General features: G+C 61.5%; 1 protein-coding gene across 9 annotated transcripts in view; it reads right to left on the bottom strand.

The window, feature by feature from the left end:
- The window catches only part of TSNARE1 (t-SNARE domain containing 1), a 113909-nt gene that overhangs the window by 36459 nt on the left and 49849 nt on the right, over positions 1-27601 (bottom strand). For 2 of the 9 annotated variants that reach the window (XM_061123096.1, XM_061123095.1), the window contains exons 7-13: positions 27459-27549; positions 26225-26299; positions 25711-25770; positions 19633-19791; positions 9787-9859; positions 8145-8579; positions 2146-3281 (exon numbers count right to left, since the gene is read on the bottom strand). In XM_061123096.1, coding sequence (XP_060979079.1) covers positions 2701-3281; positions 8145-8579; positions 9787-9859; positions 19633-19791; positions 25711-25770; positions 26225-26299; positions 27459-27549 — 1474 coding nt within the window. In that variant the 3' untranslated portion in view covers positions 2146-2700. Of the gene's footprint in view, positions 1-2145; positions 3282-5897; positions 5981-8144; positions 8580-9786; positions 9860-19632; positions 19792-25710; positions 25771-26224; positions 26300-27458; positions 27550-27601 lie in introns of those variants that run through there. The other 7 variants (XM_061123103.1, XM_061123100.1, XM_061123098.1 and 4 more) reach the window with 6 other exon arrangements.

The raw sequence follows: 27601 nt of genomic DNA, 5'->3' as shown, positions 1-27601 counted from the left end.
CCTGGCTCACTGCCCATGTCACAGACCTTCCTCCCGGGACCATCGCTGAGTCCACCCTTCAGAGGCTCTTGTCAAAGTCTCTTGGTAGCAAACCCTCAAGCTTTCGGTCCTCTTTGTCCTGAGAGATGGTTTTGCCCGGGGCCTGGTTCCAGCTGGCAGTCCCTCTCTGGGCCTTGGCCTCCCCACAGCCTCCGCTGCTGAGCCTGTGACGGAGCTGGGGGAGCTGTCGCTCTGCCCCCCTTCCTGAGCCAGCCTCCCGCTCAGGGGCCGAGGTTTCCCACCACGTGGGGCCACCTGGTGTTGTGCGTGCCCCCCACTCCCCGTCTGCAGAATGGGGGGGTCAGGGGGTCACGCACCACCTCTCCTCATTCGATTTCCTTCTCCTGGGACCCTGCCCAGACCCAGGCTGGACTTCTGGTCCTCTGCACCCTTTCATCTCTCTGTCACCCTTCCCAGTTTCTGAGGTCCCCCATCGCGTTGCCATTTCTCCGGCTAAGCCTCACATGTCATCTGTGACCAAGGATGCCACCGCCGAGTTCTTTGTTCTTAAAAGTTGTCACTGGCCCTTTCCAGACACGCTGGGTCACTTGTGATCATGTTACCACAGCTCATCTTTGTGACTTCACCTCATCTTTAAAATATTCCTTAGAAACTATCTTATGTTAGGTATCTGCTTGATACCTCGGGGGTCTGCATGGGCCAGCTGCAGCTGCCGCATCAAATAACACAGACTCGGCAGCTCTAACAACAGAAATGCAACCCCCGCCCACCCCTGTCCTGGAGGCGGGAGGTCAGAGACGAGGGTTGGCAGGCCTGTCCCCACCTGGGGCCTCCCCCCTGGCATGTGGCTGGCTGCCTCCTCCCGGGTCCTCACGTGGCCAACCCCCCGCGGGTGTCTCTGCCCTGATTTCTTCTTTACGCTGAGGTAGAAGTCACCCCAGGGATCCCACTTCACCTCGATCCCCTCTAAAAGCTTCAACTTCTAACACAGTCACCTGCTCAGGTCCCGGGGGTGTAGACCTCCACACCAGCACTCTGCACCTGGCGGGCCTGAAGCTCTGCTCCTGTCACTCTGCGATGCTGGCCCTCCTGCCCACTGCAGACTACGTGACTGCTGCCCGTGGGCTCAAGTGATGCTTCTTCCTCCTTGTGAGGGGCCCCCAAAGGCCTGTGGGGCCCTCCCCCAGAGGGACTCGTCTGCCGGGATCCCGGATCTCAGGGCCGGCCTCTGAGCTGCCTCCAGCTCAGTGCTGGGGTGACTGGGGAGGTAAGGGGGTTGCAGGGAGGGGACAAGCCCGGCTATTTCACTTCTCCCTGCAAACCAGCAAAGCCTTTACAACCATCGATTTTCCCACATTAAGCTGTTTCCTGCACGGGCTCCTAGTAAAAGTAAAGTCACTCAGTCATGTCCGACTCTTTGTGACCCCATGGACTGTAGCCTACCAGTCTCCTCCATCCATGGGATTTTCCAGGCTAGAGCACTGGAGTGGGTTGCCATTTCCTTCTCCACGAGTCTTCCCAACCCAGGGATTGAACCCAGTTCTCCCACACTGCTGGCAGATTCTTTACAGTTTGAACCGCCCCTAACCTGCAGTTTATCCACCAAGAGCAGACCTGAGATACACCCAGGCTTTGCAGGGCAGAAGGAGCCACCATGGAGAACACCCGGGGACATCAGACCACAGGGACGAGGGGGTTGGAAGGATGCTGGTCACACTGAAGAGGGCCAGATGGGCCATTAGGCGGCTCAGGCGCTTTTGTGGACGAGAGTTACTGACTAGCCACTGGCTCTGTGGGGAACAATGAAACCAGGAAACATCCCTCCCTCTGTGTAGGTCCCACCCTGTGCTCAGCTCCTTCCGAGCCGGGCTGCCCCGGGAGCCCGCGGGTCAGCATGCTACCCAGTTCCTGCCAGGACCTCAGCTTCCTACTTCCGGAAAAAGCTGTTATCATAAGTTCAGAGAAGGAGGCAAAGGGGAAGCTGGCTGTAAGCCTGCCTCCTGGGGCCGCCCCGCCCCGGGGTCACAGGCAAGGCGGACCACAAGCCCAGGGAGGGCTGAGGGCTGCCTGCGGGCAAAGCGCAGGGGACAGACAACCAGGACAGACCAGCTCCGTCTCATTTTCTGTCCGCATCACCCTCATCACTGTCTTTTTTTTTTTTTAATATTGTTATTTTATATTTATATAAGAAAAATATTTTTTCCAAAAAAAGTCAGTAGGTATAAAATGGCATCCCACCCCATCCAGTACCAAGGAATATTTGTGCACACACATATCTCACGTCATAGACATAAACAGAGAAATGACCGCAGGCCCTCGGGCATGGGTCCCTTGAGGCAAAATCAAGCAGACGCAGGGGCCCAGCCCCTACCCAGTCTGTACACCTGCAGAGCAGGGGGGCTTCCAGGAGTCACTCCAGGGCACACACTGGGTGTCTTCTGGGTGCCCGACCGAGGCATACTTCCAGGGTCTACGTGCCAGGCGGTGGTCTGGGGGCACTGTGCCCACGTGCACGCGCCCTGACCTCCACACACAGGATGGGAGGCGGGGCTCTGCCGTCCCCCGAGTTGTCCCTGAGCACACCTCGCTCCGGCGCTCCCTGGGGTCGCTGGGCCCATAGGCAACGGCAGGACAGAAGGGGCACACTGGCGATGTCCCATCTCCTCTCCGGCTCCGTCGAGGCCCCATGGGGCTCGGACCCTAGGTCTCCTCCTCCACCTTCAGGATCATCCCTGAGAAGGCCTCCGGGCCGGTGCGGCTGCCCTGAGAGGCTCCAGCCGGTCTGCAGACAGTCCCACCTCCTGGGGAGCCGCCTGGGCTGGCAGGCGAGGTGCCCCGGGTCGGGAGGGCCTCTACCAGCCTCCCCAGGGTCTGGGTGAGCGCCTCAATGCCATTGGCCAGCCGCTGGCTCTGCTCGGCCAGCCGCTCCAGCAGCAGGTTCTGCTGGGCCATCAGCGTGCTCTGCTGCTGGGACCAGGCACTGAGCAGGGCGCCTTGCCGCCGCTGCACGTCCAGCAGCAGCCGCTCCAGCTCTGAGGCCTCAGCCCCTGTGGCCTTCCCGGAGGGCTGAGGTCCTGCCGAGGCGGGTGGCGAGGGCCGGGGGGGCCCAGGGAGCGCGGCCGCCGGGGGTGCTGAGCCCGGGGAGGTGGGCGGGGACGGGGAGGAGGCGGACGCAGGGAAGGCTCCTCTGGGGTCCAAGGGGTCGGCTTCAGGCGGGCTCGGCCCATCCAGTGTCCGCAGGGGCAGCCACAGGCAGCCAGGGGCCTCGTCCTCCTTGTCGGCTAGGAGGGGGAGACAGGAAACGTGAGCCTTCGCCAGCCGGGGTCCAAGCAGTGCCAGGAGGGCCCTCGGTGCACGAGGCCCTCTGTACACACAGCTGTCTCGGCCTTTCTCAGGGCCCCTCCGTGGTGGGCAGCAGTGCCCTCACAGGCCGCCGAGACTCAGAGAGTGAAGGACGTCCTCCAGGCATGCCGAGATAAAACTCCAACCTGGCGGCTCCAAGGCCAAGGCACCACCACCAGGCTGCCATCTGTCTGTCTGTCCACTCACCCAAGCTGGCCATCATCTACCCACTATCCTGTCTGTCCATCTGCCTACCTACACGTGTCCACCCACACATCCATCCCTTCATCTGTCTGCCCATCTGTTTGCTGGTCGAGCATCCACCTGTCCCTCCATCTGCCCACCTCCTTCCTTCTGTCCATCCATCCGTGTGCATCTTCCTGTTCATCCACTGTGCATCTCTCAGCCGTCCATCCTCAAGCCAGACCACGCACCCCTCCATCACTCACCCACATCTCTGTCTGTCCATCCACGCACTTGTGTTGACGCCCTTCCAGCCCTTCAGTCCATCCATCTATCCACCCAACTCTCCATTCATCTGTCTGTCCAGCTGGCCATCCACCAAGTGGACGTCCAGGAAGATAAGTGGAGTGGATATAAAAGCAGCACTTCACCAGGAAAAGCTGAGACCTGGAATCCTACACACTAGGCTCCAAAACCAGATCCACCTCTGGGGAGCTGTGTGACTGTGGGAAGCTCTTCTCTCCTCTGGGTCTCAAAGCCCTGTCTGCACGTGGAAGGCCAGAGGCCATGATGCCTGTCCTGCCGACACTTCCCAGCACGCTGCAGGCAGTGGGCAGGAGCCGGAGGGCTTCCTGCGTGGTGGCCACTGTGGGCTGCACCTCCTGGGCGGAGCCCCCTTGCCTCACCTATGGGGCAGGGTCCCACCTGGGGAGGGCAGCGTAACCCCGGAGCACCGGGCCCACGGGCCCCCTGGCAACGGGCAGGCCAGGTTCCGAGCCTGCCGGGCCCCGGGCACGGGTGGCCGCCCCGCCGCCGCCTCCTCGTTGTCCTTGGCCTCCTCGCCATCCCCTCCTCCTTCCGCGGTCCAGGCCCGCGCTGATCCTTCTGAGCCGGTGGCCCCCGCGGGCACAAGGGGGAGCCAGCCGCCCTGCCGGCGTGTTGCTTGTCTGCTGAGATGTGGCTTCAGGAGTGAGGCCCTCGGCGGGCAACGTCCAGCTCTGAGTCCCCGCAGCAGAGGCCAGGCCGGGGTTCTGACGAGTCCACGTGCTTGTCAGTTTCAACCGCTGCCTTCTCTCTGGGAACCCGGGAGGGAGCGGGCCCGGGGGAGCAGCCACCCTCTGCATTGGAGGGCCGGCTGTGCAGGCAGAGGGCCCCGAGCCGCTCACCAGACTCTGCAGCCCTGCCCCGGCCCCGCCCTGCAGACACGGACCACCCCCGGCAGCCACACCAGCTGTCACGCACACCCAACCCTTGCCCTGGCTGAGGGGTCAGGGGACCCCGACGCAAAAACGGGGCGGCAGCAGTGGGCCCAGTGGGCGCCCCCACGACGCGCCCTCGTGGAGTCCAGTGGCCTCCAGGCTCCCCACAGGGGGAGGCCTGGGGAGGGAGGCTCTGCTGGCTGGCTCCGCCCTGTGCCCCTCCTACCCGAGGCAACCCGAGTCCCTCTCCCAGCACAGTGCTGACGTCCCAAAGCCCCCCGGGGAGCAAGGACAGCGTCCACCACCTCCCTGGCCCCTCCCTGCCCCCAGCGGCACGGCCCACACAGCGTCCACCCCCTGGCCACGGCACCCTGAGCCCGCCTGGGCAGCCCCTTCCTCGGCCTCTGCCCCCGCTCCTGCTCAGCACGCCCCGGGAAGCCCTCCCTGCCTCAGCGGGCCCAGGGCCCTGTGTCACTGGACTGCACTGTCCATCCACCCCACCCCTAGGACGCGAGCTCTGGGAGACACAGGCTCTGGGGGCTCTGTCTCTGAGTGAGGGCCCAGCACAGAGCAGGGGGCCTGGGGGACGGGCGGCAGGCGGAGGATGGTTGCGGCGCCCACTTCCTGCTGGACCCAGGCTGGGCCAGGGGCTCACATCGCAGTTGTGTGTCCCCAGAGCTGCCTGATGCCCGCCTCAAGCAAACGAGGGTCAGATATTGGTCCTCACTGCCCCAGAGCCAGCCGATAAATCCCAAGCAGCAAGGCCCCACCAGCTCCAGCCCCACGCCCAGCCAAGGGCAGACAGGGAGCGACACCCTGCCCAGCAGGGTGTCCTCTGCACAGCCCCGCCCTCCAGGACAGGGCAGCCGGTGCCGCACACCAGGCAAAGGGAGCCGCAGCCCTGCCGGCGCCCACGGCAGGGAGACCCGCCCCTGGGAGCCGCTCGCCCCTCACCCCTGCCCTATCGCTTGCTGAGCCGTGGGCAGAGGCCCGGGACACAGCCTCGGTGGGGGTGCAGACTGGGGCAGGCAAGGCTGACCGCCCTGGGCATGCGGCCCGCACCCTTTCCTCTCCCCTCCCCCACAGCAGTCGGCCTGAGCGCAGAGAAGACCCTGCGGGCCTGCCCCTCCGGCGCGGGCAGGGGCGGAGGGCTGTGCCCTCACACTGACTTACTTGGTGCCGGTTGGCTCCAGCGAGGAGCTCACTGGCCACCTCTGTGTGCGAGGACGCAGCCTCTAGGCCGGCTTCAATACTATCTGCAAATCAAGACAACACAAGCAATTACAGAGAGGAGACCTTGTGGTCACCTGGGACGGGGGCGGGGGGAGGCACAAACGGGGAGTCCGGCCTCCAGAGGTCAGAGGCTGCGGGAATGGGCACTGCTCACCCGCCCGGCGTGGGCCCTGGCCCGCCTGAGTGTCAGGACAGAGACCCTGGCACTGTCTGTCCTCGGGGCCTGGCAGCCCCTCAGAACGGGTGAGTCTAGCCCAGGAACAGCTTTGCACACAGTGAGCCGCCGTGAAGACAGCTGTCGGGGTCTGGGAATACCACCGCCCCCGCCATGACATCAGCACGTGCCGGCCGCTGGCGTCCCCGCACCAAGCAGCTGGTTCTGACGACCGTGCGGGTCTGAGTGGGGACCAGGGGCTTCAGGCAGGGGCCTGCTGGGCCTGTCGGTAGAGCCCCCAAGACGTCACCCCAGCAGCACAGCTGAGCCACCCTGGGACACCAGAAGACACCCCTCCGAGGCACTGGGGGTGGAAAGGCGGTTTCACATGAAGCACCCGTGAGTCCACCCCGCCCTACAACAGTGCGCGGCCAGGCTGGCGGGCACAGGGCAGGGGCAAATCAGGGCCGGGGCCCTCAACCCGGGAGGAACAGGGCTGGAACCCCCGGGAGCACCAGGGCGATTCTCTATGCTGTTTCCTCTCCCCCTGAAAAGAAGGACCCGGTGCTGCCCAGACAAGCGAGCAGAGACCACAGCTGTGGGCATAGCCCTCAGCAGAGACCAGCTGGAGCTCCGTGGGCTGACCCGTCAGACGCAAACACGCATCCGGCCAACTCTCAGGAAGAGAGGACGAGCCTCTGAATTCACGCATTTTGGTGAAAACTCAGAGGTAAAAGTGGCTACATGCACACATCTCCTCTGATGCTGGGAAAGATTGAAGGTGGGAGGAGAAGGGGACGACAGAGGATGAGATGGTTGGATGGCCTCACCGACTTGATGGGCAGGAGTTTGAGCAAGCTCCGGGAGTTGGTGATGGACAGGGAAGACTGGCGTGCTGTAGTCCATGGGGTCACAAAGAGTTGGACACGACTGAGCGACTGAAATGAACACACCTCCCTCGACCCAAACGCATGTGCCTGGGCACTGCCCAGGGCTTGAGGCAGAGACGGCGCCCATAAACGCAGGTGCGGCCCGGGCACTAAGGGTCCAGTCAACAGCTGGCTGCCCCGAGGGGTGAGAGCCTGGGAGTCACGGGGGACAGGGACGGGGTGCCACCAAACCAGGGTGGGTGGGACGTCTGGGCTGAACTGGGCCTCATCATGGTGGAACTTGCAGAACCAAGCGTCACGCACTGGGGCCACCAGAATGAACACAGCCACCGAGCTCCTGCCCCGCTCCTAGGCTGGGGGCCGGCAGATGGGTCTGAGCAGCCGGCGCCCCCCGCCAGCTCCCCTGGGCCTTAGAGTGTGCCCATTTGCAGCATGCCAAAGCCGGGTCTGGCTCTGCCAGTAGAACAGGCAGCCTGCCCATGACTAACAGGCAGGCCCTGCCCCGTCGTCCAGGCCCATGACTCAGTCCAGCCCACGGCACAGCCGTGTCCTGGATCTGTGTGCATCTCTGACCTGCCCCCGCCTGTTCGGTGCAGAGCCCCCAAAAGGTCCGGTGGGGCCTCTGCTGGGGTGTCAACGGCCCCTGCTGTCCCTGCAGGCCGTCCTGCCATCCGCAGCCCTCAGGATGTAATTGGTCCTGCTTCCAGCTTCTCCCTAAAGTCCTTCCAGCAGCTCCCCAGGAAGGGGGGGCGAGGGTCCGTGGGGCCCAGCTTCAAGCTGCGGGTGGAGCCGATGCTGCTGTGGTGCAGGGCACTGTGACGGGCTTGCAGCGGTGTCTTGAGAGGAGGGGGACGAGGAGCAGGAGGAGGAGGCGCTGGAGGAGGCGGCCAACACCCAGCCAGGCAGCCATCTTCCTCGCCAGGCTCAGGAGCAGCCGCAAAGGCGGCCGGTGGTGGGCCCAGGGCTCCGGGGTCAGCGTGCCCTGGGAGGCAGAGGGCCCCTGACGCTGTCTGGCCTGGCCTGAGGCTGAGTGACGCAGGCGAGGGGCGCCCCTCCCTGGCCTGGAGCCTCGGTCTCCCCATCTCGACGCAGAGCAGGCCTTGCTGGAGGGAGGCTCCGGGCGGGCTGTGGGGGGCCACTTACTTGGGAGGGACTCGGCGGCATGGGCTTCCCCGGGGGCGCCCGGGGCCGCGAAGGTCTCGGCCACCATGCGCTCGACGGGCGTGAGGGTGGCGGGGGCGCGGGGGCGCTCGGCCAGCTTCCTGCGCACCACCCCGCGCAGGTCCCGCCACTTGTGCTTCACATCGCCCAGGTCCCGGCGGCAGTAGCCCAGTGCGTTCACCGCCTGCAGGATCTTGCTCCACACCCGGTGTTTGCGGGCGGGCGGGCCCCGCAGCGCCCCGAACAGCAGCGGGTAGTGGCGTGTCACCCTCTGCACCAGCACCTCTGTCTCCTGGGGGCTGAAGTTGGGCTTCCGTGTCTTGGTGCGCGAGTGGGGGCCCGGCCTGGGCAGCAGGGCCGCCACAGCCGGCTCGGGGCTGGAGCTGCGCCCGCACGAGGCCTTGCCACTGCTGGACCCTGGAAAGGCACCGGAGGCTGAGGGCGGCAGGCTGGCCCCACCGCCCCCTATGGGGGGACGCGGACCTCACCCACCGTCCGCCGTCCATGGACACCCACAATGGCACACAGCGGGGTCCCGGGTCGTGGCTACTCTGGACACTGGGGCCCACCCCTCCAGCAGGCACGGCTCTGGAGGAGGTCAGTCCTCGCCACGGCCCCTGCCCAGCAGAGAGCCCCTCCCCATCAGCCCATCACTGGGACCGAGTGACCATCTGGTGACCATCCAGGAAACAGCTGGGTGTCCATCTGGAGCATACAAAGCATTCTGCACACCCACCCTGACGGTCACCCACAGAGGCGATAGAGCACGTGGAGACAGGGCAGGCCCCAGGAGAGGTGCCCTGAGCTGGCACGGGTGATGCCCAGAGCTGCCCAGAGCAGGAGCAGGGTCCGTGGGCACCCAGGCTTGCAGGCCAGGGAGGGGCTGGCAGGCAGCATGGCCCAACCCCCTCCTTCGCTCTGCTCCTGGGGGTGCAGCACACACCGGGGGAGGGGGGCTGGGCCTCAGCACCGCCCCGGCCTCCAGGCCCCATTGAGGCGATGACTCAGCCTGAGAACAGGCTAGAGAGTGGTGTGGGGAGCCCTGGGCCCCGGCCGGGAGCTGCCTGTTAACCAAGTGGCTCTGGGCACTGGGAGCCGCCTCGCTCCTGAGGGCCATGGGCTGTGGCCCAGCACTGCCCCGGGCACCTGGGCACGGGGGGAGGAGCAGGAGAGCCTTGCGGCCACATGGGCTGCACGGCTGGGCTGGTGGGGCGGGGTCCCTCGTGTGGCGGGAACTGGGCCACTGCAGGGGCAGGACAGCCCTCCCCACGCGGCCAGGCCCCCCCGCACATGCTCCTGGGAGGAAGGCACAGGGTGAGGGGCAGGCAGCCCGGATGCTCCCGAAAGCAAGAGGAGGGGCCCACCCCTCGGGGCGTCCCCGGGCTAGCCTTCCTGAGGGGCTGGGCCGAGACCAAGGGGAGGGCCAGGAGGGCAGCCAGCAGAGGCTCGGACCGCGGGAACCTGCCCAGGCCCCACTGTCTGCCAGTCAGCCCCGCCAGACCGTGCCCACCCCTCCCTGGGGCAGCTGCCCGAAGGACTCTGGGGTCGAAGCCAGACACAGGGCCCCCGAGGACGGCCTGGGGTGGGCAGGGCAGGTGGCTTGGCAGATGCTGTGGGTACCCACCGATGGCTTCTCCTTGCTCCGAAACCATGGAGGCCAAGTCCTTGATGATCTGGTTCACATCTAACAGGTCGCTCTGTGGAAGGAAGAGGACAGCCGTTAGGTCCCTGGAGCCCACGGTTCATAAGTCAAGGCCATATCCCTCAGCAGTGCTGACAGCCAAGAATCAGAAATGAGCCCAGGGTCACCCCTCAACTCAGAGACACTGCTGGGATCTGAAACACTGTCCCCCAACCCAAAGGTCAAAGCCCACGCTGAGCATCCCAGGGCCATGAGCTCCCTCACTGGGTGCAGAGGACCCAGCGCTGGCCCCTGGAAGGTTGCAATCTTCTGCAGGATGGTGTCCCCAACACTGACCTGCAGGCCTGACTAGAGAGAAGAGGGTATGCGGAGTGGAGGGCTCAGTATACACCTCCCACAGGCCCCTCAGTCCTGTAGACACCTCACTCCTCTCCCCTCCTGCAGCTCCTTGACTGAGGGGCCGGCCTGCCCCTCTCTGTCCACCCGGCACCCAGCATGGCCAGCACACAGGGGTGGTAGATGGTAGATGGATGAATAGTGGATGGTGGATAGATGGATGGTGGGTGGTGGATGGATGGATGCTAAACTGGATGGGTAGATGAATGGAGAGATGAATAGTGGATAGATGGATGGACAGATAGATGGATGGATAGATGGACGCATTGGATGGATAGTGCACGGATGGATGATGGTGGATGGAAGCGAAATAGATGGGTAAATGGCTGGATGGACAGAAGCATAGTGGATGGTGGCCAGATGGATGGCAGGTGGTGGATGGACGGATGGACAGATGGATGTACTGGATAGATAATGGATGGGTAGTGGATAGATGGATAGTGGATGGATGGGTGGTGGATGGAAGCTAAACAGATGGGTAGATGGCTGGATGGACAGAAGAATAGTGGATGGTGGATAGGTGGATGGCAGGTGGTGGATGGATGGATAGACAGATGGATGCATTGGATAGATAATGGATGGATGGATGGATGGTCGATAGATGGATAGTGGATGGATGGATGGATGGATGGATGGTGGATGGAAGCTAAACAGATGGGTAAATGGCTGGATGGACAGAATAGTGGATGGTGGATAGGTGGATGGTAGGTGGTGGATGGATGGAAGCCCCACTGTGGTCTGAAAACTGAGTAACTTCTTGAGGCTAGTGAGTGGGGTAAGAAGCAGAACTTGGACCCAGAGACTCGGGTACCCCTCACCCAGCTTGTCATGCTGGCCACTTGCATTCTCCCTGCCAGCCTCCTCTATCTTAACTCCACTCGCCCAACAAAGTAGAAGTGATGTTGGTGAAGAATGTGGGCATGCCACTCACACAGCACACACCTGGGGCTGTGCTGGGTGCAGAGGTTACAGGGGCTCAAGAAGGGCCGCTCAGAAAGGGGGAGGGTGGGGATTGGCACCAATGCCCGCTGATTTGAGTCCCTTCCCTGCAGGAGATGGCTCCTCCACTGGCCAGCCAGGTGACCCTGGGCAAAGCCGTTCACCTAGGAGTCAAGTTCCCACACCTACCACCCAGCAAATCCAAGCCTCCTCCCTCAGTGCCGGGCGCATGGCCAGGGTAGAGCCAGGAGGGGAGGCCCCTCCACACCTCTGAGATGCGGGTGTTACATCCCTGCCCACCCCCCCATCCACTACCCTGCAGCCCATCAGGACCCTGGATTCATTTCCACCAGGGTCATTTCACCCCACTGCTAAATATCGCAGGGAAATTCACTTTCTTTTTAGGAGTGTGCTGGGAAATAAAGCAATTAGCATGATCTTAAACCGACAAGTACTATCAATCACAATTCAATTACTGGGCTTACACACAGCAGAGGTGGCGGCTCTGCGGGACCGGGCCCACGGCCGGGAAGGTGGTGATGAGTGCAGGGCCTCGGGCGGCCTCTGACCTGGACCCGCTTCTGGGATCTGCATCCCCATGGCCCTCCCTGGACAAGGCTGCTGGTGGGAAAGCCGAGCTCAGGCGCAACCTCAAGGTCCAGACCCCAAGGTCACCAGTGACGGCTGCAGCCTCAGCCAGACCTCAGGGAGATAAGCCCACCTCCCCACTTTTCCTGGTCTCCGCCCCAAGGCTGCCAGACGACCAGCCTCAAGCTCAGCCACTGAGCCCGCACCACGGGCAGAAACCTGCGGGTCTGGAGTCTGGCTGTGGGTGCGCTTGGACTTGGGAGCTCCGAGGGGCCTTTGTAGGATGCTCAGTCTCCCCACGCTGCATGAGGTCACAAACAGGCAGGCAGGGAAGAGAGCACCAGAGGTAAAGGGGCTCTCCTGGGACCCTCCCGCTCTCTGGGAGCGGGGCAGCCCCAGCAGTCCGGGCCCCTGATCAGTACCAGGGACAGTGGGCTCGCTCCCGGGAGGTCTCGCGCCCTAGCCGCCAGCGAGCTCAACACGCGTGCAGTGGATCCCTTCCCTCCGGCACAGGGATAGAGTCTCAGAGAAGGAGGGCGGGATGGGTGGCTGAGTAGGAGCCACGAGCCCGGGGCCTCAGGGGCCCAGGACCCCAGGCTGCCTGCCCGGGGTGGGTGGCCAGAAGCTAGAGCAGTGGCCATCGCCGTGGCCTGGCCCCAACGGGGACACACAGCTACTGTGGCGGGTGCTCCTTGTCCGAGCAACACTGACCCCAAGAACCCGGAACCGCCTGGGTGGGACAGTGGGTCCCCAGTCCAGCTCCTTTCGGGGCTTCGGGAGAGGCCTCCCACTTCGGGAGACGCAGTGGCCAAGGCTAATCTCTAACTACTGCAAACGCACAGGGGCTGCCCCCTCCAGGGACACTGCCCACATCACGTTTCTGTAGCAAGCAGCCCCACGAATACGGTCAGGGCTGTGGCTGCGGATGGCGGCCAGGAGCTGGCGCTGGCCTGGCCATCTGGGGCCAGGGGTCACTCCCAGGCCTCTGCCGCCCACCCTCCATGCCCGGAGGCACGTGCACGGGGTCTGTCTGGAGCCAGGCGGCCACTGCCAGGGTGCCGGCTGCTCCTGGCTGGCCCGGTCTGCCGGCATGAGCCGAGATGCCCCCGGCACCCCAGGAGCACAGAGCAGCCGCACCGGGGGGACCTCGTGTGGGTGACCCCCCCGCCCCCCTGGGCAGGGCGCCAAGGGCACCGCATCCCGTTTCCAGAAGGTCGTTGTCAGAGACCACCGCCAGGGAGGTCTCCATTCACCAGCCTCTTGGACATGGACATGACCTTTGACACTGGCACCCTTCTCGGTTCCCAGCGCCCCTCTTTGGAGGAGGGGATGGCAACCCACTCCAGTATTCTTGCCTGGAGAATCCCATGGACAGAGGAGCCTGGCGGGCTACAGTTCATGGGATCGCAGGAGTCGGACACAACTTAGCATTATCTTTATCTTTTCTTTACTTTCCCTCTTTTGAAGATGCCCGAGATTCTGATGCTGACTTTGCCCACTTCTGAGCTGACACTGAGGACCACTGCGGCCCCATGTCCCCGGGAGACCGTCCTGGGGCCCCGCTTCACCCTCAGGCCCGTGACCCTCTGAGTCGTCCAGGGATGAACCAACCACCCACTGGAACAGACGCTCAGGCCACCTTGGAGGGAATAAGGGGAGTGGGGGTGTCCCAGGGCCCTGGGCTGCAGCCTGTCTCCACCAGCCTGGCGGCCGAGGGAGCAAGGGCGGACTCAGGGGACATCGCCCTAGCACCAGGCTGACCCGTGGGCACACCTGAGGCCTGACCCCCGACCTTGAGCCACTGTGAGGGGGTCAGCAGGGGGCACCCTCCAGGCAGAGCAGGCCAGACTGTGGGGAGAGGGTGGCAGGCAAGCCTGGGGTCAGACCCCTCCGGGATCCCCAGGCAGCAGCCTCCTAGGTGATCTCAGAGACGATCAGGCTGGCTCCAGGGCACTGCTCAGGGATGGAAGTTCAGGGTCCCAGCACCCAGGCAGATCAACCTGTGGGCACACAGCCCCCGCCCTCCGGGAGGTCTGGGGCAGGAAGCCCTACCAGGATGGCCCAGTAGTAGAGAGCCGGCCTCGGAGGTCCCGGGGCCACGGTCCCACCCCCAGCCCCGGGCCCTCTGCCCGTGGAGGCCCTCCTCGGCCCAAGGCTCCCCCCACTAAACCACTCCTGGAGCCCGGAGCGCGCTAGTCAGGGAAGCTGACGGTGGGCACAAGGGGGAGCGGCCCGTGCACTGAGCAGCAGCGTCAGGACATAGGCAACCAGCCGGGACAGACAGTCACCGTGCTGGGCACCTGAGCAGGCTCGGCTCCTGACGGAGGGTGCCGAGGCAAAGTGTGGACATGCCAGAGCCCGACCCAGGAGCCAGGCAGAAGGCCAGGCCTCAGGCCCGTGGACTGAGCTCAAGGCCAGGCCGGTCACGGGGGCCCACGCTGGGAGCCCAGAAGTCCCCAGAGCTGCCAGGATGGAGCCCCCGGGGGCAGCCCCAGCTGTGGCGCATGATTGTGGCAGGGACCGGGAGCCATGTGCCCAGGCGTGGGCACCAGGGAGCGGGAGAGACGAAAAAAACACCTTAACTTAGTAAATGTTTAAATCATGCAATTATTATCCTGATTGCTTCTAAAACTAGAACTCATTAAAAGCTCTCACGGAATCTTCTCTCTTCTTTTACTGGCACTGAGGAATAACAGCCTTGCACAGGACATAATAAAACCTCGGTGCGTGTGTCTGTGCGTGCGTGTGTGTTCCCTCCACTTTTAACCACGAAAGGAAAGAAAATACCACTGCATTTTTCTCTACCACGCAATCTCTTCTCATAATTAGGATCTTGGCAACCATCCACCTACAGAGACGACTGTTCCAGCTAATGGAACAGCCAAACTTTGTTTATTGATTGATTCCCATATTTATAGCTAGACACTGGCCAGATCAACCTCCCCCTGGGCTTTGGCTTTACCACACCAGCTACGGGTAGAGCGGCCAGGCCCCCTCCTCACCCCAGCCCCCTCCCTCCTCAGCCTGCCAGGTAGCCATGGCAACAGAGCAGCTGGTGGGTCAGGTGACAGAGCAGCCCAGGAGGGGGGCAGGGGCGCCAGGCCTCACAGGTGAGCTCAGGTGCGATGGGCGGGGCAGAGGGGGCCGGGGCAGTGCATGCCGTGGGCAGACCCTACTGGGAGCCCACAGGTGACTCTGGTCCGCCCCAGGTGGACCTCAGCAAGTCCGCTACACCCTGGCAGTGGCTGGGGGCACACGCCCGTCTCATTCAACCTCCTCCTACCCCAGGGAGACCCAGCCCTGCCCTGTCCTCCAGAGAGCAAGAAGCCCCTGTGACCAGAGCTGAGTGACCAGGTGGGAGGCAGAGCTGGGCCTCGCGGGCGTGCTCCTGGGCTCTGCGCTCCGCACAGGCGGCCTCAGGGCCCTGCCGCACCCTCCGCCGGGAAGAGAGGGCAGAGCACCGCCGTCAGGATGGCCCTGCTCTCGAGCCGGGCGCTGGCCACAGTCCCGGCTCTGCCTCACACAAGCTGCCGGGGCCCAGCCAAGTGAAGCGCCCGCTCCCAGCCTCCACCTCGGCTTCAGTAAATGTGGAGCACGGGGGTGCTTGCGCTACCAGACTTCTGTGTGGGCTGCAGATGCACATACATACAGGCAGCAGAGCCCTCTTATTAAAACACAAATCTTCTGTGGAGTCCCAACACGCGAAGCTTCTCATTCCATTCAGCTGCCACCCACCCACCTTCATCCATCCACCCACCCCTCCCCCATCCATCCACCCACCCCTCCCCCATCCTCTCCAGCCATCCATCTAAACCCCATCATCCATCCCCAACCATCCATCTCCCACTATCCATTCATCCACACCCTCACCATCCATCTATCCACATCTGCCAACCATCATCCACCCCTACCATCCATCCATTCCCCAACAATCATCCACCCCTACCATCCATCCCCCACCATCCATCCATCCCCCATCCATCTGCACCCCCACCATCCATCCATCCACACCTCCCCCATCCATCCACCCCCACCATCCATCCACCCCTACCATCCATCTAACCCCCATCCTCACCCATCCCGAACCACCATCCACCCCCACCATCCATCCATCCATCCATCCACACCCCCCAACCATCATCCACCCCTACCATCCATCCATCCACACCTCCTCCATCCACACCCCCACCATCCATCCATCCATCCCCGATCCTTCCACACCCCCATCCATCCATCCATCCCCATCCATCCACACCCCCACCATCCATCCTTCCACACCGCCATCCATCCATCCATCCCCATCCATCCACACCCCAACCATCCATCCTTCCACACCCCCATCCATCCATCTATCCCCCATCCATCCACACCCCCACCATCCATCCCTCTCTCCCCACCAGCCCTTTGATCTGTCTGTCCCAGAGAAAGACACTGAGTGCCCAGACAAAACCAGGCATCCTGCAGCAGCAGGAACATAGCCAGACTAAGATAGACAACACCCCTGCCTCCATGGGGCTTACAATCTCTTGCAGGAGAAGGAATAGTAACAAGATAATTAATTAAACAGCATGCTAGACAATGCAGAGAAATGAAACTTTAGATATGGAACATCTGAGCCAAAACCTGAAAATAAAAGGGAACAAGTTGCTGATGTATCAGCAGGGTCCAGGCTCGGGGCGGGGGGGGGGGGGGGGGGGGGGCGGGTGCGGGGCGGGGCGGGGGAGGAGGGACGCACTGGCCAGGTTCTGGTCCTGTGACCTCGGCCCCACTGTTGGGGGAGGGAGACAAGGGAGCCCACCTAGGGGGCAGCAAAAAGCCCAGGTCTGAGAGGGGGGCCACACCGGCCCAGGGCTGGAGAAGGCCCGGGAGGACGTGCCCGAGAGCCAGCCAGAGGGCAGCAGGAGTACGGGGCCATGTGGGGCCAGCAGAGTGGGGGGCAGCCTTCCAGGGATGGAGCAGGGGTCACCTGTTAGTATCTAACCAACAGCAAGTGTGCTAAAGGCCCATAAAGCGAGCCGGCTGCCGCTGTGGGAACACTGGGCAAGCTGCTGGCCAGAGGGGTCCTTGCCCCCGGGAGAAGGCCATTCTGGAGGCCCTGTCCCCGCCCTCTGGGAGGGTGGTCTCCCGGGGAAGGGGACCCGCAGGCACACCCCTGCCCCTTGGGAGCGGCCCACCCTGTCTCCCAGTCCTCAGCCCGGCCTAAGTTGCAGGGCTCATCACAGTGGACCAGGGATGCCTGACTTTGTTTGCCAAGCACCCCCAACCCGCAACCTGAGTGTCCCCCAGCGGCACCGATACCCCGACCCTTGGGGCCATGGGAGTTTTGGGGTCCGAGTGCTGACCCACCTTGGACCAGTGTCAGGGAGGGGCCCTCGGGTGGGAGGCCAGAGATCAGCTGAATCAGGGCAGGAAGGAGGAGCCCTAGAGGCACCCCAGAATGTATTGTGAGCGCCCTCCCGTTGGAGCGACCCACCCGCAGGCCTGGCTTCTGCAGTCTCCGAGCTCCCCTCGGCCTGGCACAGGAGCCCAGGGCAGGGGTTGGGGGGTCTGCGGGGCAAGAGGGAAGAGGGCGGTGGAGACATCTCATCCACCCACAGACCGAGAGCCCCCAGGGGGCCTCAGAGGACACTTGGTGCTGCTAGGGGATGGGCTGCCCTGGGAGGTTGCGTGGAGGTCCTCAAGGCGCCCATCTCCTCAAATAGCAAGACACCCTCATCTGAAACCTAACCATGCAGGTCCAGGGGCCACTGAGCCAGGCAAGGGCCCAGAATCAACAGAGGCCCTGGCAGCCCTCAGTCTCCTGCCCACTCACCACCTGACCCCTGGCTGGCAAGCCCCCCATTTCACAGAAGCAATGACTGGGGTGAGGAGCAAGCCCCAGGTCACCAGCCAGCTAGCGGAGACTTGGACCTAAAGTCACGACTCAGTTTCCCCATCTGTCCACACCCCCACCGCCCAGCCAACAGGGAGGTCCCTGAGGGCAGCCCAGGGCCTCAAAGGGGCTCCGGGACCACAGGTCTCCCCCCGTCCGGCGACGCTGTGCATGCCTAAACCACCTGCGTACAACGCCCCCCAGGAACTTGGGGGCAGAGTGGGTGCGGTAAGCAGTTTCCACGTGGAACACCCTGCAGCAGCCAGGGAGAGGAATGCCCCATGTGTCGTCCTGAGGCTGCTCCCTCAGCCCCTCCCCAGAGCTCTGCCCGCCCACGGCAGCCTGGCCCTGCAGACCCGGGTGGACAACCCCTGAGTAACCTGGGCAGTGGGGCTCAGGTGCCCCTGGAGGGGCTGGGGCCCGCCACCTGCCCGGGACAGGCCTCTGCTGCCATAGGCAGGCGCAGGGCTGGCTAGTCTCCGCCCAGGCCCGCGCTGGTATCAGGACAGCTGCAAACCTGGGGGAGGGCTGAGTGATGGCCAATGACAATCTGTCCGTTTTCCCCATTTCCAAAGATGACAGGGGGGGAGGGGGAGGGGAAGGAGGGAGGGAGGGTAAGGAGGGAGGGAGGGGAGGGAAGGGGAGGAGGGAGGGAAGGGGAGGAGGGAGGGAAGGGGAGGAGGGAGGGAAGGGGAGGAGGCCAGGGGTGCTGACCCCAACCCCAGCCCATCACCCTCCAGCCGAGGCCTGCTGCATACCGCGTCACCCACACACAGGTGAGGACACAGCGCAACGGCGAGGTTGGCCTCAGGTCCTGTCCACTGCCCCCGTGAACCCACCATACTCACTGCTCAGACGAGGACGAGGACGGGCTGGCAGTGCCTGGGCCTCCCTAACCCCACCCCGGGGTCCCCTCCTGCAGCGTGTCAGCCATGAGAGGCCGTCAAGGCACAGGCCAACGTCCTGAGCAAACCAACCCCATGGCCCATTGGGGCTTGGACCTCAGAGTGGAGCCTGCCCCTGCTCAGGAGCTCCCCACGTTTCCGGGGGGTCACCCCACCCACCCGTGTCCCCAAGCTGGGCCCTGCAGTGGAGTCTGCACCTATGCGCCCTGCACGCCAGGCCAAGGCCATGTCAACCCTGGAGCCCCTCATCCCACCAAGACAGGCGGCCCGACCTGTGTGCCGGAGGGTCCTCCTAAGAGGGCTTCGGTTCTGGAGCTGAAGCAGCAGCGGGTCCCTCCCGCCACAGGCCTGCCAGCCCCCTGAGCTGTGGGGGCAGCCCACAGCTGCCCAGCCACAGCCCACAGCTCAGCCCCCTGAGCTCTCGGGAGAAGCAGGCCCCGCGTGCCAGCAGCAGGGAAGAACATCCATGTGTCCCTGGTCCTTCCTGGACCAGCTCGGCAAGGAGGAGAGGCCTGTCTTCCAAGACGGCCCGTGCGCCTTCCTCACAGGCTCTGCCAGGCAGAGTGGGGGCGGGGGTGGCAGTGAGGGGGCGTCCACCACCCTCAGGAGTGCAGACCTGCCCACTGCAGACACAGTGACGGGTCCTCAGCCAGTGACTCAGTTTTTTAGCCCAAGTTCCCGTTTTTCTAAAAGAAGCTGCTTCAGGGAAACTTGGTTCCAGAAACGCAGCTCCTGGGGGCTGGGGGGCAGGCAGGCCCCCAGTACCTTCTCCTGCAGGTAAAACCGAGGCCCAGAGGGAGGAGGGAACACACACTCAGGGGCTCGGGGCCACCACCAAGAGAACCAAACATCCCGAGAGCCACATTCTAATAAACGCACTTGCCACAACAGGAGACAGGCCCCGGTGCACACTCACTCACTGGCTCGCACACTCACCTGCACACCTGCTCCTGCACGTCCACTCATACACTCGCACACCCACTCAGGGGCCTGCACACCTCCGGCAGCTGTCACAGACCACACCTGGCTAGGGAAATGTCTGGCAGCATGTATTACACACGTGCAAACTAGGGGAAAAAACAAGCAGCCCCCCTGCCCCAACTCGCACGTGTATGCACGCAGCCGCACCTCAATCTGCAGGATGGCCTCCTCGCGCAGCCGGATGGCCTCCAGGTCCTCCTCGGTGATCTCAGGAAGCAGCGCCTGCTCGTGGCCCGGCCACACACCATCGCCCCCGTTGAAGATCTTCTCATCGTCAGCCAGCTCAGCAAAGGCGGCCTGGGGGCTCTGCCGAGACACAGACCACTGTTACCACACAGCCTACTGCTGCCGGGGCCAGGCCTGCACCGGGCACCCGGAGCCCCCAGCCAGGCCCTGCAGGGGCCAGGCCCCAGCCTTGTCAGTTGGGGCTGCCCCACAGAGCCGCGGGTGCTGGGGCCACCGTGATGGGGGGCAGACACCGGGCCCTGTCCGTGGCCTGAGCGCCCAGCTCGGGCCGTCCCAGGCCTGGCTGCAGTGGGCCCCAGCAGGGTGGGCATGTGCCCCATGGTCACAGGGGGAGTGTCCACATGCAGCTGTCCTCCTCCCAGAGCCAGCGCGCTCCCTCCAGACCACGTGTTCACCTCATCCCCAGAGCCAGGGAGGCCTTTACATAAATAAACACGTGGATGGACTGATATAAAATAAAAGATCTAAAAACTCTGTTGACGAGCGCTCCTCGTCCAAGGTGGCAATTATCACCTCCCTTCCCGCTGTGGGCGGAGGAAGCAAGCGGTGCCAGGCGGGCAGCAGCAGGCGGGGGCTGGCCGGGGCCAGGCCGCGTGCCCACACCGCCTCCTCTCTGCGGCCCCAGCCCCGCCTGGGCTGCGGGGCGCATCAGGTCAGGCCTGGAAGCGGCCCCGCCAGAGGCTCAGGCTCGTTGCGCGCACTCAGCCTCGGCCTTCTCCTCCGCCAGACAGGAACAGCGACCCACACCCGCGGTCCGCGGCCTGTGTCCACCGCGGGGCTGTGCTCTCCGCCCACCCCACCCCTGCCAGGCACACCCGCACTCCCCGCAAGAGGTAGGGCACCCTAGGCCCCTGAGGCGAGGGAACTGGGAGAGCTCAGCTCTGCTGACAGCTGTGTGACCTAGCACATTCTTAACTTCTCCCACCCCAGCCTCCACGTCCATGTGATGGGGTTGTATCCAGAGCCATGGACACGGTGGACGGGGATGACAGCAAGGCCCCGACCAGGAAGCACGTGTGAAAGCCCCAGTCAGGGGCGATGGGGCGCCGGAAGTCCCCGCGCGAGTGAGTCACGGGGCACGGTGGCGGGGGGGCCCTGTGCCTGCAGGGGATCCCGAAGGTACCACCCTCCCTGCAGCAGAGGCTGCTCCAAAACAGAGCACCTGGCCCTGAGCTCCACTGATCCCAGTGGCCGGGGCACCTCCCGCGGGACGAGCCCAAGCCGGGCACCGGGGACTGAGGCGTGGACACACCCTCTGCAGCCCTGCTGTGAGCGCAGCCTGGCCAGCAGGGGCTAGGGGCACAGCCAGGAGCACGGGTGGGCCAGCGACAGTGACTCTGACACACGACGTGAAGTGCACAGGCGCCAGGCGTGGTCACCTGGAGTCTGGTTTCAGAGAAGGCCCCAGAAAGTGAGAGGAAAGGGGCCCACCTCCCTGCAGGCGTGGGCGCGCGCCCTGGCTCCCACAGTACGGCTCGCCCTCCCCAAGTGGCTCGGGAGGAGGCACCAGGGAGGGAGAGGCAGCTGGCCCCGCCCGGCCCCCTCCGGAACGGATCAGAAAGCACCGTCTTCTCACAAAGCCCCCGTCTGGGTCTTGAGCTCCGAAGCCGGGATTAGGGTTTGCTGGCAGGGCGCTGGGGCCACAGCGCAGGACGCAGCCAGGGGATGGTTTTCCAGCTTGCCGGGCAGCCAACAAAGGCGGCTTTCTCTTTGCTCCAAGGCCAAGGGCTTGGGTCCTTGCTCCGACATGTCCGTTTCATGCCCACGATCCAACAATCCAATGTGACTGCTGGGTGGGGGGGGGAGGGGGGCAAGCAGTTTCCCGTGAGAAGAGATGGAGCCCAGTGAGCGGCCAGGCAGGACCCAGGGCTCTCAGGGACTCTGGGAAACAGGCCACTGTCTCGCAAACTCTGACCCAGGGCTCCGCGTGGGAGTATCCGTGACCCTGGCGGGAGGGCAGGGGTCAGGACGAGAGCCGGTCTCACTCTTGGGAAACACAGCTTCTGTGCAGCAGCCCAGAGGCTGGTTGTCCATCCCTCCAAATAGCAAAGGCTGTGGTCAGTTGACGGACATCTCTGGGAGCTCTGCAAAGCCCGGAACAAAGGACTGGCAAGACGCTCCAATCCTTCCCTGGCCCCATGGTAAGTAACGGAGCCGCCGCTGGGGGGTGGCTCTGAGAGGGTCACACGACTAAGGAGGCCCCCACAGATGTCCAGGTGAGACATGGGGATGGGGCTCCGGGGACTGCACGCCACTGATGCTGGCGCAGCACGCTGGAGCGTGTTCCCGGCGCGGGGCAGGCTCCACCCTGCCTGGGGACAGCGGCCGGCCCAGAAGCCCCCAGGCGCTGCCCACCGGCTGGGCCTGACCCGGGTTGGAGGCTGAGCCAGGACCCAGTTGAGGCAGCGGCCAACACAGCCAAGGAGGTCGACCTGCTCCCAGCCTCTCCAGCACTCGGCTTGGAGGAGAAGAGGTGGGCACCCTGGCTCCTGCCAGGACAACCAGCCTGCAGATGGCAGCCCCAAACTCGAGCATCAGCGCAGCGGCATCCCCAGGCTGAATCTGCAGTGTCAGCTCACCAACTACAGGCTGCGAAATTCCTGGAAATCACCTTTCATAACTTCTCAGAAGCACTGCTGGCCATTCTCTTCCCCTTTAGGAAACATTCTACTGAAATAGGGCATGAGCAGTTGAATACACAAATCACACATGGACAGGTCTGTGAGCCGTAACAAAAGGAAGACTTCTGGGTCAAGATACGGACATGCCAGGCCCCTACTCATGGCGCTGCCTCCAAGCAAGGGCTGTCTGGCTTCCCACTCTTGTTGGTTCGGCCCGGTTTAGACCTCTATGCTCTGCGCTCAGCGTGTGTCTGAGGTGTCACCAGGCCTTGCTGGCCACAGACGATCCGTTCTGCTGCCAGTCTTCCATGCACGGACTCAGCACAAATGCTCTAGGCTGGCCCTCCCCTAGGTGTCAGCTGCTGCATGTTGTGCTGTGTTCAGCGTTCTTTGACATGACTTTCCAGTGGGTACACACCTAGGAGGAGCTGCAAGGCCAAGGCAGGAAGACCTTTCACTCCACAGACATGTTCAGCAGCCAGAGCAGGGGCCCCACGCACACTCCCGGCTAGCGCGTGAGATCTCCAGCTGCTCCACAGCTTCCCTGCACGTGGCTACCTCCCGAGTTTTCAACTGTTCTTTTCAGTTGTGTTGGTGGGTGCAAGGTGTGCAGAGATGGAGCACAGTGGGTTCACTCTGCTTCCAACGACACACGCTGAGAACACATCCATGTGCTCACCAACCATTCCAATGTCCCTTTCCAATGTGCCCACCCAAGGTGTTTGCCCTTTTATGTTTCTGAATTGTCTGCATTTATCTTATGTAAGAGACAAGATATGCAGCCATCTGCACTCACGATTTGTAAGAGATCTCTACATATTGTGGATGTAAGTCCTTTTCAGATATGCACTGTGCAAATGCCTTTGCTCATTCTGAGGGTCACCTCTTCACTCTCAGCGGTGTACAGACTTTAACAAAGTCAAGTTTACTCTTTTCTTTACAGCAAGTGCATTTTCATCTGTGCGGGAGGATGACAGCCTCCAAGGGCAGCTTCCAGACACTTCCCTGCCTTACTGTTCACATCCAGATCTGTGATCCCGGCGAGCGTTCTGAGCTGGGCGAGCTGAGGGGAAGGATCTGCAGGGGGTGGCAGCCTGGTGCCCACAGTCCTCCAGTCCCTTCCCAGGCACAGAGCAATGGCCCTGGCCTGGAAGGTCCACACGGCCTGAGCCGGCTGCTGCCTGTGTGCACGCCTTGTCCTGCACGCTGCTCCCCAGCGGCTCCGACATGGACACCAGCGGGCGGCATGTTTGGACCTGGACTTGCTGTGTGCCCAACAGGACCTGTCTCAGCTCAGCTGTCTGCCGACCAGCATCAAGCCCTGAGCAGATCGCACCTCCCACCGTGCGGCGGCGCACCGCCCCCACCCAGGCAGCCGTGTGTGTGTGGGTCTGTGTCTACACGCAGCTCTGCTCCACGGTCTGCTGGCTCAGCCGTCAGCAGACACCACACTGTTTTAATACCTATAGCTCCATATTGTGTTCTGACACCTGGGAGTGTAAATCCTCCAGTTCTGTTCTTCAAAACTGTCTTCATTATTTGGGGCCCTTTATATTTCCATAAACATTCTGTAATCAGCTTGACAATTTAAACACACATTCAAACCCTGCTAGGATTTTTACCTGGATTGTACTGAATGTATAGAACCATTCAGTGAGAACTGACTTCTTTTTTTTTTTAACTGACTTCTTTATATATCAAATTTTACAATCTACAAATACAGCATGCCCCTCAATTATTTAATCTGTAATCTCTCTTCAGTAACGTTTTGTAGTTTTCTATACAGAGGCTTCAACAACTGGTCATAGATTTCTTCCTAGTTTTGATGCTATGATAAGTGCAATCTCTTTTTAACATTATTTCCAAATTGTCTTTTGCTGGCACCAACAATGTTTTCTTGCACATTAACATGGTAACAGAAATCCTGTTACATTCACTTATTAATTCTAAGTTTTGCCAGATTCATTCAGATTTTCTAGTTACACAATCATGTTGTCTGTGAGAGGATTTCTTCCCTCCCAGTTTCTACACCTTTTATTTCTTTCTCCTGTCTTATTGCAGTGGATATTCCCTGCAGTACAATGAGAACAGAAGCAATAGTCCTGGACACCATGTCTCACCCTCACTCTCAGGAGAAAAGATTTTAATACCTCACCAGTAAGTGTGCTGCTGACTGCTGGACTTCTGAAGATGCCCTTTATCAGATTAAAGGCATTCCTATCTAGTCCTCATTTGTGGAAAATTTTGCATCTCCCTAAGTGGATGTTGAATTTTACCAAATGCTCTTCCATGTCTATTGAGATGATCAAGTAGATATTCTTACTTACTGTATTAACATGATAAATTATTCTGATTATTTCTGAATGTAAACCAATCTTGCACTCCTAGAATAAATCCCATTTTAGAATGGTGTATTATCTTTCTATACATTGCTAGACTTAAGTTTATCAACATTTTGGTTAGGGGACTTCCCTGGTGATCCAATGGCTAAGACTCCATGCTGCCAACGCAGTGGGCCTGGGATCAATTTCTGGTCAAGGAACTAGATCCCACACGCCACAGCTAAGACCAGTGCAGTCAAATAGAGAATTTTTTTTAATATTTTGGTTAGAGGAGTCTTTGCTTCTAGGCTTATAAGACATCTTGTTATTTTCTTTTTTGCAAAGTCCTCATAAGAATTTGGAATTAAAATTTACTAGCCTCATAAAGCAAGGTGAGAGGTATTCTCTTTTTATATTCTGTGTAAGTGTTTGTGTAATCTGGTATTATTTATTCCTCAAATATTTGAGAGAATTCATCACTAAAGCCATCTGGTCTGAAATTTCATTGCTAGGATGTTTTTAAATTATGGATTCCATTTCTTTAATAAATACTGCACTTTCCAGATTTTTACACATCTTGGTAAGTTACATTTTTCTTTAAAAATTTGTATGTAAGTTGTTAAATTGATAGACATAAAGTTGTTCATAGTATCTTATTACTTTTTTCATTTTTAGAAGCTTTAACAATATATGTATTTTCATTCTTGATACTAGTAATTTAGAACTTTATTACTCATTGTAAAGAACCAACTTTTGACTTTGTTGAATTTGTCTATTGTGCATCTATTTTATATTTCATTGATTTCTGCTTTTTCCTATGTATTTTCTTTGGATTTAATTTTTTGTTGTTATTCTAGCTACTTGAGATTGGGATCACTGATTTACACACTTCCTTTCTCATATACGTATTTAAATCTATGAATATTGTGCTGTACAGTAAGACCTTGGTCGTTCCTGCCCTTCCCCGGAGTCCCAAGGGCACAGATTCCATGCTGTCCCCTGACGCCCACTGACCACAGGAAACACTCAGCACCCACCTGCTGCTTGCCACCCCTCTGCGCTGTGGGAAGCAGTGCTCTGGACTTCTCTGCAATTTTCTGTAGGATAAAGTACAAGAGGAGGAAGGTGGGGAGGACAGAAAAAGTGGGGACGAGAGAAGAAATGGTCAGATAAACACAAAGTTCTGGACAACAACCAACAGCGAAGCACATCTTCAGCTCCGAGAGAACAGAGCTGCCCGAGGACTCTGGAAAACCGGGAGCCTGGCTGGGTGTCCCTGGGGGACAACCTGCTGGACAGTCTCTTCCCACACACTTGGGCGGGGGCGCAGGGACAGAGACACCTGTCCTCCCACCTCCAGGGGGCTCTTGCGAGGACGCTCTGGGGCAGCACCCCAGAGGAAAACGTCCCTCACTGCACACATACTGAGGTCACACCAGCTGGGTCCTGGCGACTGTCAAAGGTCTGCAAGGCGGCCCCCCTCGCTTTGAGGAATGGGACTGTCCCAGGCTGGCCCAGGGTGGGTGCTCAAGGCACCTGCGGGGGACTCACCTTCTGCACCACTCCATAGCGCTGGACGGCATCTGACAGCTGAGTTTTCAGGCGGTCTAGCTGAAGACGCTCCTGCTGCAGAGACAGTGGAGCTTCAACAGTCAGCCAAGGCCGCATCCCGTCCCGGCCATGCCTCCATCCCTGGGCACACTCCTGGGCTCCTCCCGGCCTGCCTGGCACCTGCACCACATCCGGCCCCAGCCTCGCAGGCATCTCTACTCCCCCTGTCATCAGAGCTGGGCTCACCCCACCTACTTTCCCACCACCTCCATCCCCTCAAAGGCCAGCAAAGGCTCCAGGGGCACAGCCAGCATCACCACGGACACCAGCTCCACCTAATCCACACACACACACCACACACACACACGCCGTCCGCACTGACCACGAGGCCTGCAGCTCTCACGTGCTATGCCTGTCTGGTCCCCAGAACAAACCACTCCAGGGAGAGGTGTTACGACCCCCACCTGACAGCTCAGGAGGTCTCAGGCCCAAGCTGAAGGTCACGTGGCAGGTGGAGCCGAGCCGTGAAGCACCTAACCGCAGGTGAGGCTGTGTCTCACGCCCACATCAGAACTGCAGGCAGCAAACCAGTCATCTGCCCCCCAGCACCTCAGCACTCACACACGGCCTCTGTCCTCCCGTTGGAACGAGACCTCGTCTCCTGCTCACCCTCTGCACCCAGTTTCAGAATGAAGCCTGGCACAGAGCCAGTGCTCAGGACATACAGACGAACGAGGGAACAGGCAGGCCCTAGATCCTGGCACCGCCGGGCCACCAGGAGCCCCCACCCTCTTCTCAGCAGGCAGCATTGGCACCACCAGAGCCGTGTCAGTCCCAGGCCCTGGGACCAGGACTCAGACTCAGGCTCCTGGGCCCCTCCTGCCCAAGCAACTCCCATCAGCTCCTGGGAGGGCTGCGACACTCCGCAGGCCCTGCATCTCCAGTCCCAAACCCAGCCTTCACCGTCAGCACACACCCTACGCGAGCCCATGGGCAGGAAGGAGCTGCAGGGGCAGCAGCAGGCCAGCCACGGTCGGTGAGACCAGCGCGGCAAGGCCTGCCCTCTGAGGGTGCGTGGCCTGGGGCCACCAGGCACCCACACCGCTGTCCAGCCTGTGCTGGTGCCCAGCGAATGGTGGAATCTGCGCTCTCTGCCAGAGCGGCCGCGTGTTCGGCATCCGTTACCCCACCCTGTGCCCAGGCCCCCGCCGCCCTCCGGTCCCTGGAAACATACCTGGGGGCAGCCCCGCAGGAGCTCGGCCGTCTGCTTCAAGGCGCTGGCGCTGGCCGCGATCGTGCGGTTGGTCTCCTGCTGCACTGTGTGCCTGGGGGGGAGGCGGGCACGGGGGGTGCAGGGGGAGAAGACGGGGCAGGGGC

Source organism: Dama dama, chromosome 21, assembly GCF_033118175.1.
Source record: "Dama dama isolate Ldn47 chromosome 21, ASM3311817v1, whole genome shotgun sequence".
NCBI lineage: Eukaryota > Metazoa > Chordata > Mammalia > Artiodactyla > Cervidae > Dama > Dama dama.
The sequence above is the reverse complement of the archived record's forward strand: the minus strand, read 5'-3'. Positions and strand labels throughout refer to the sequence as shown.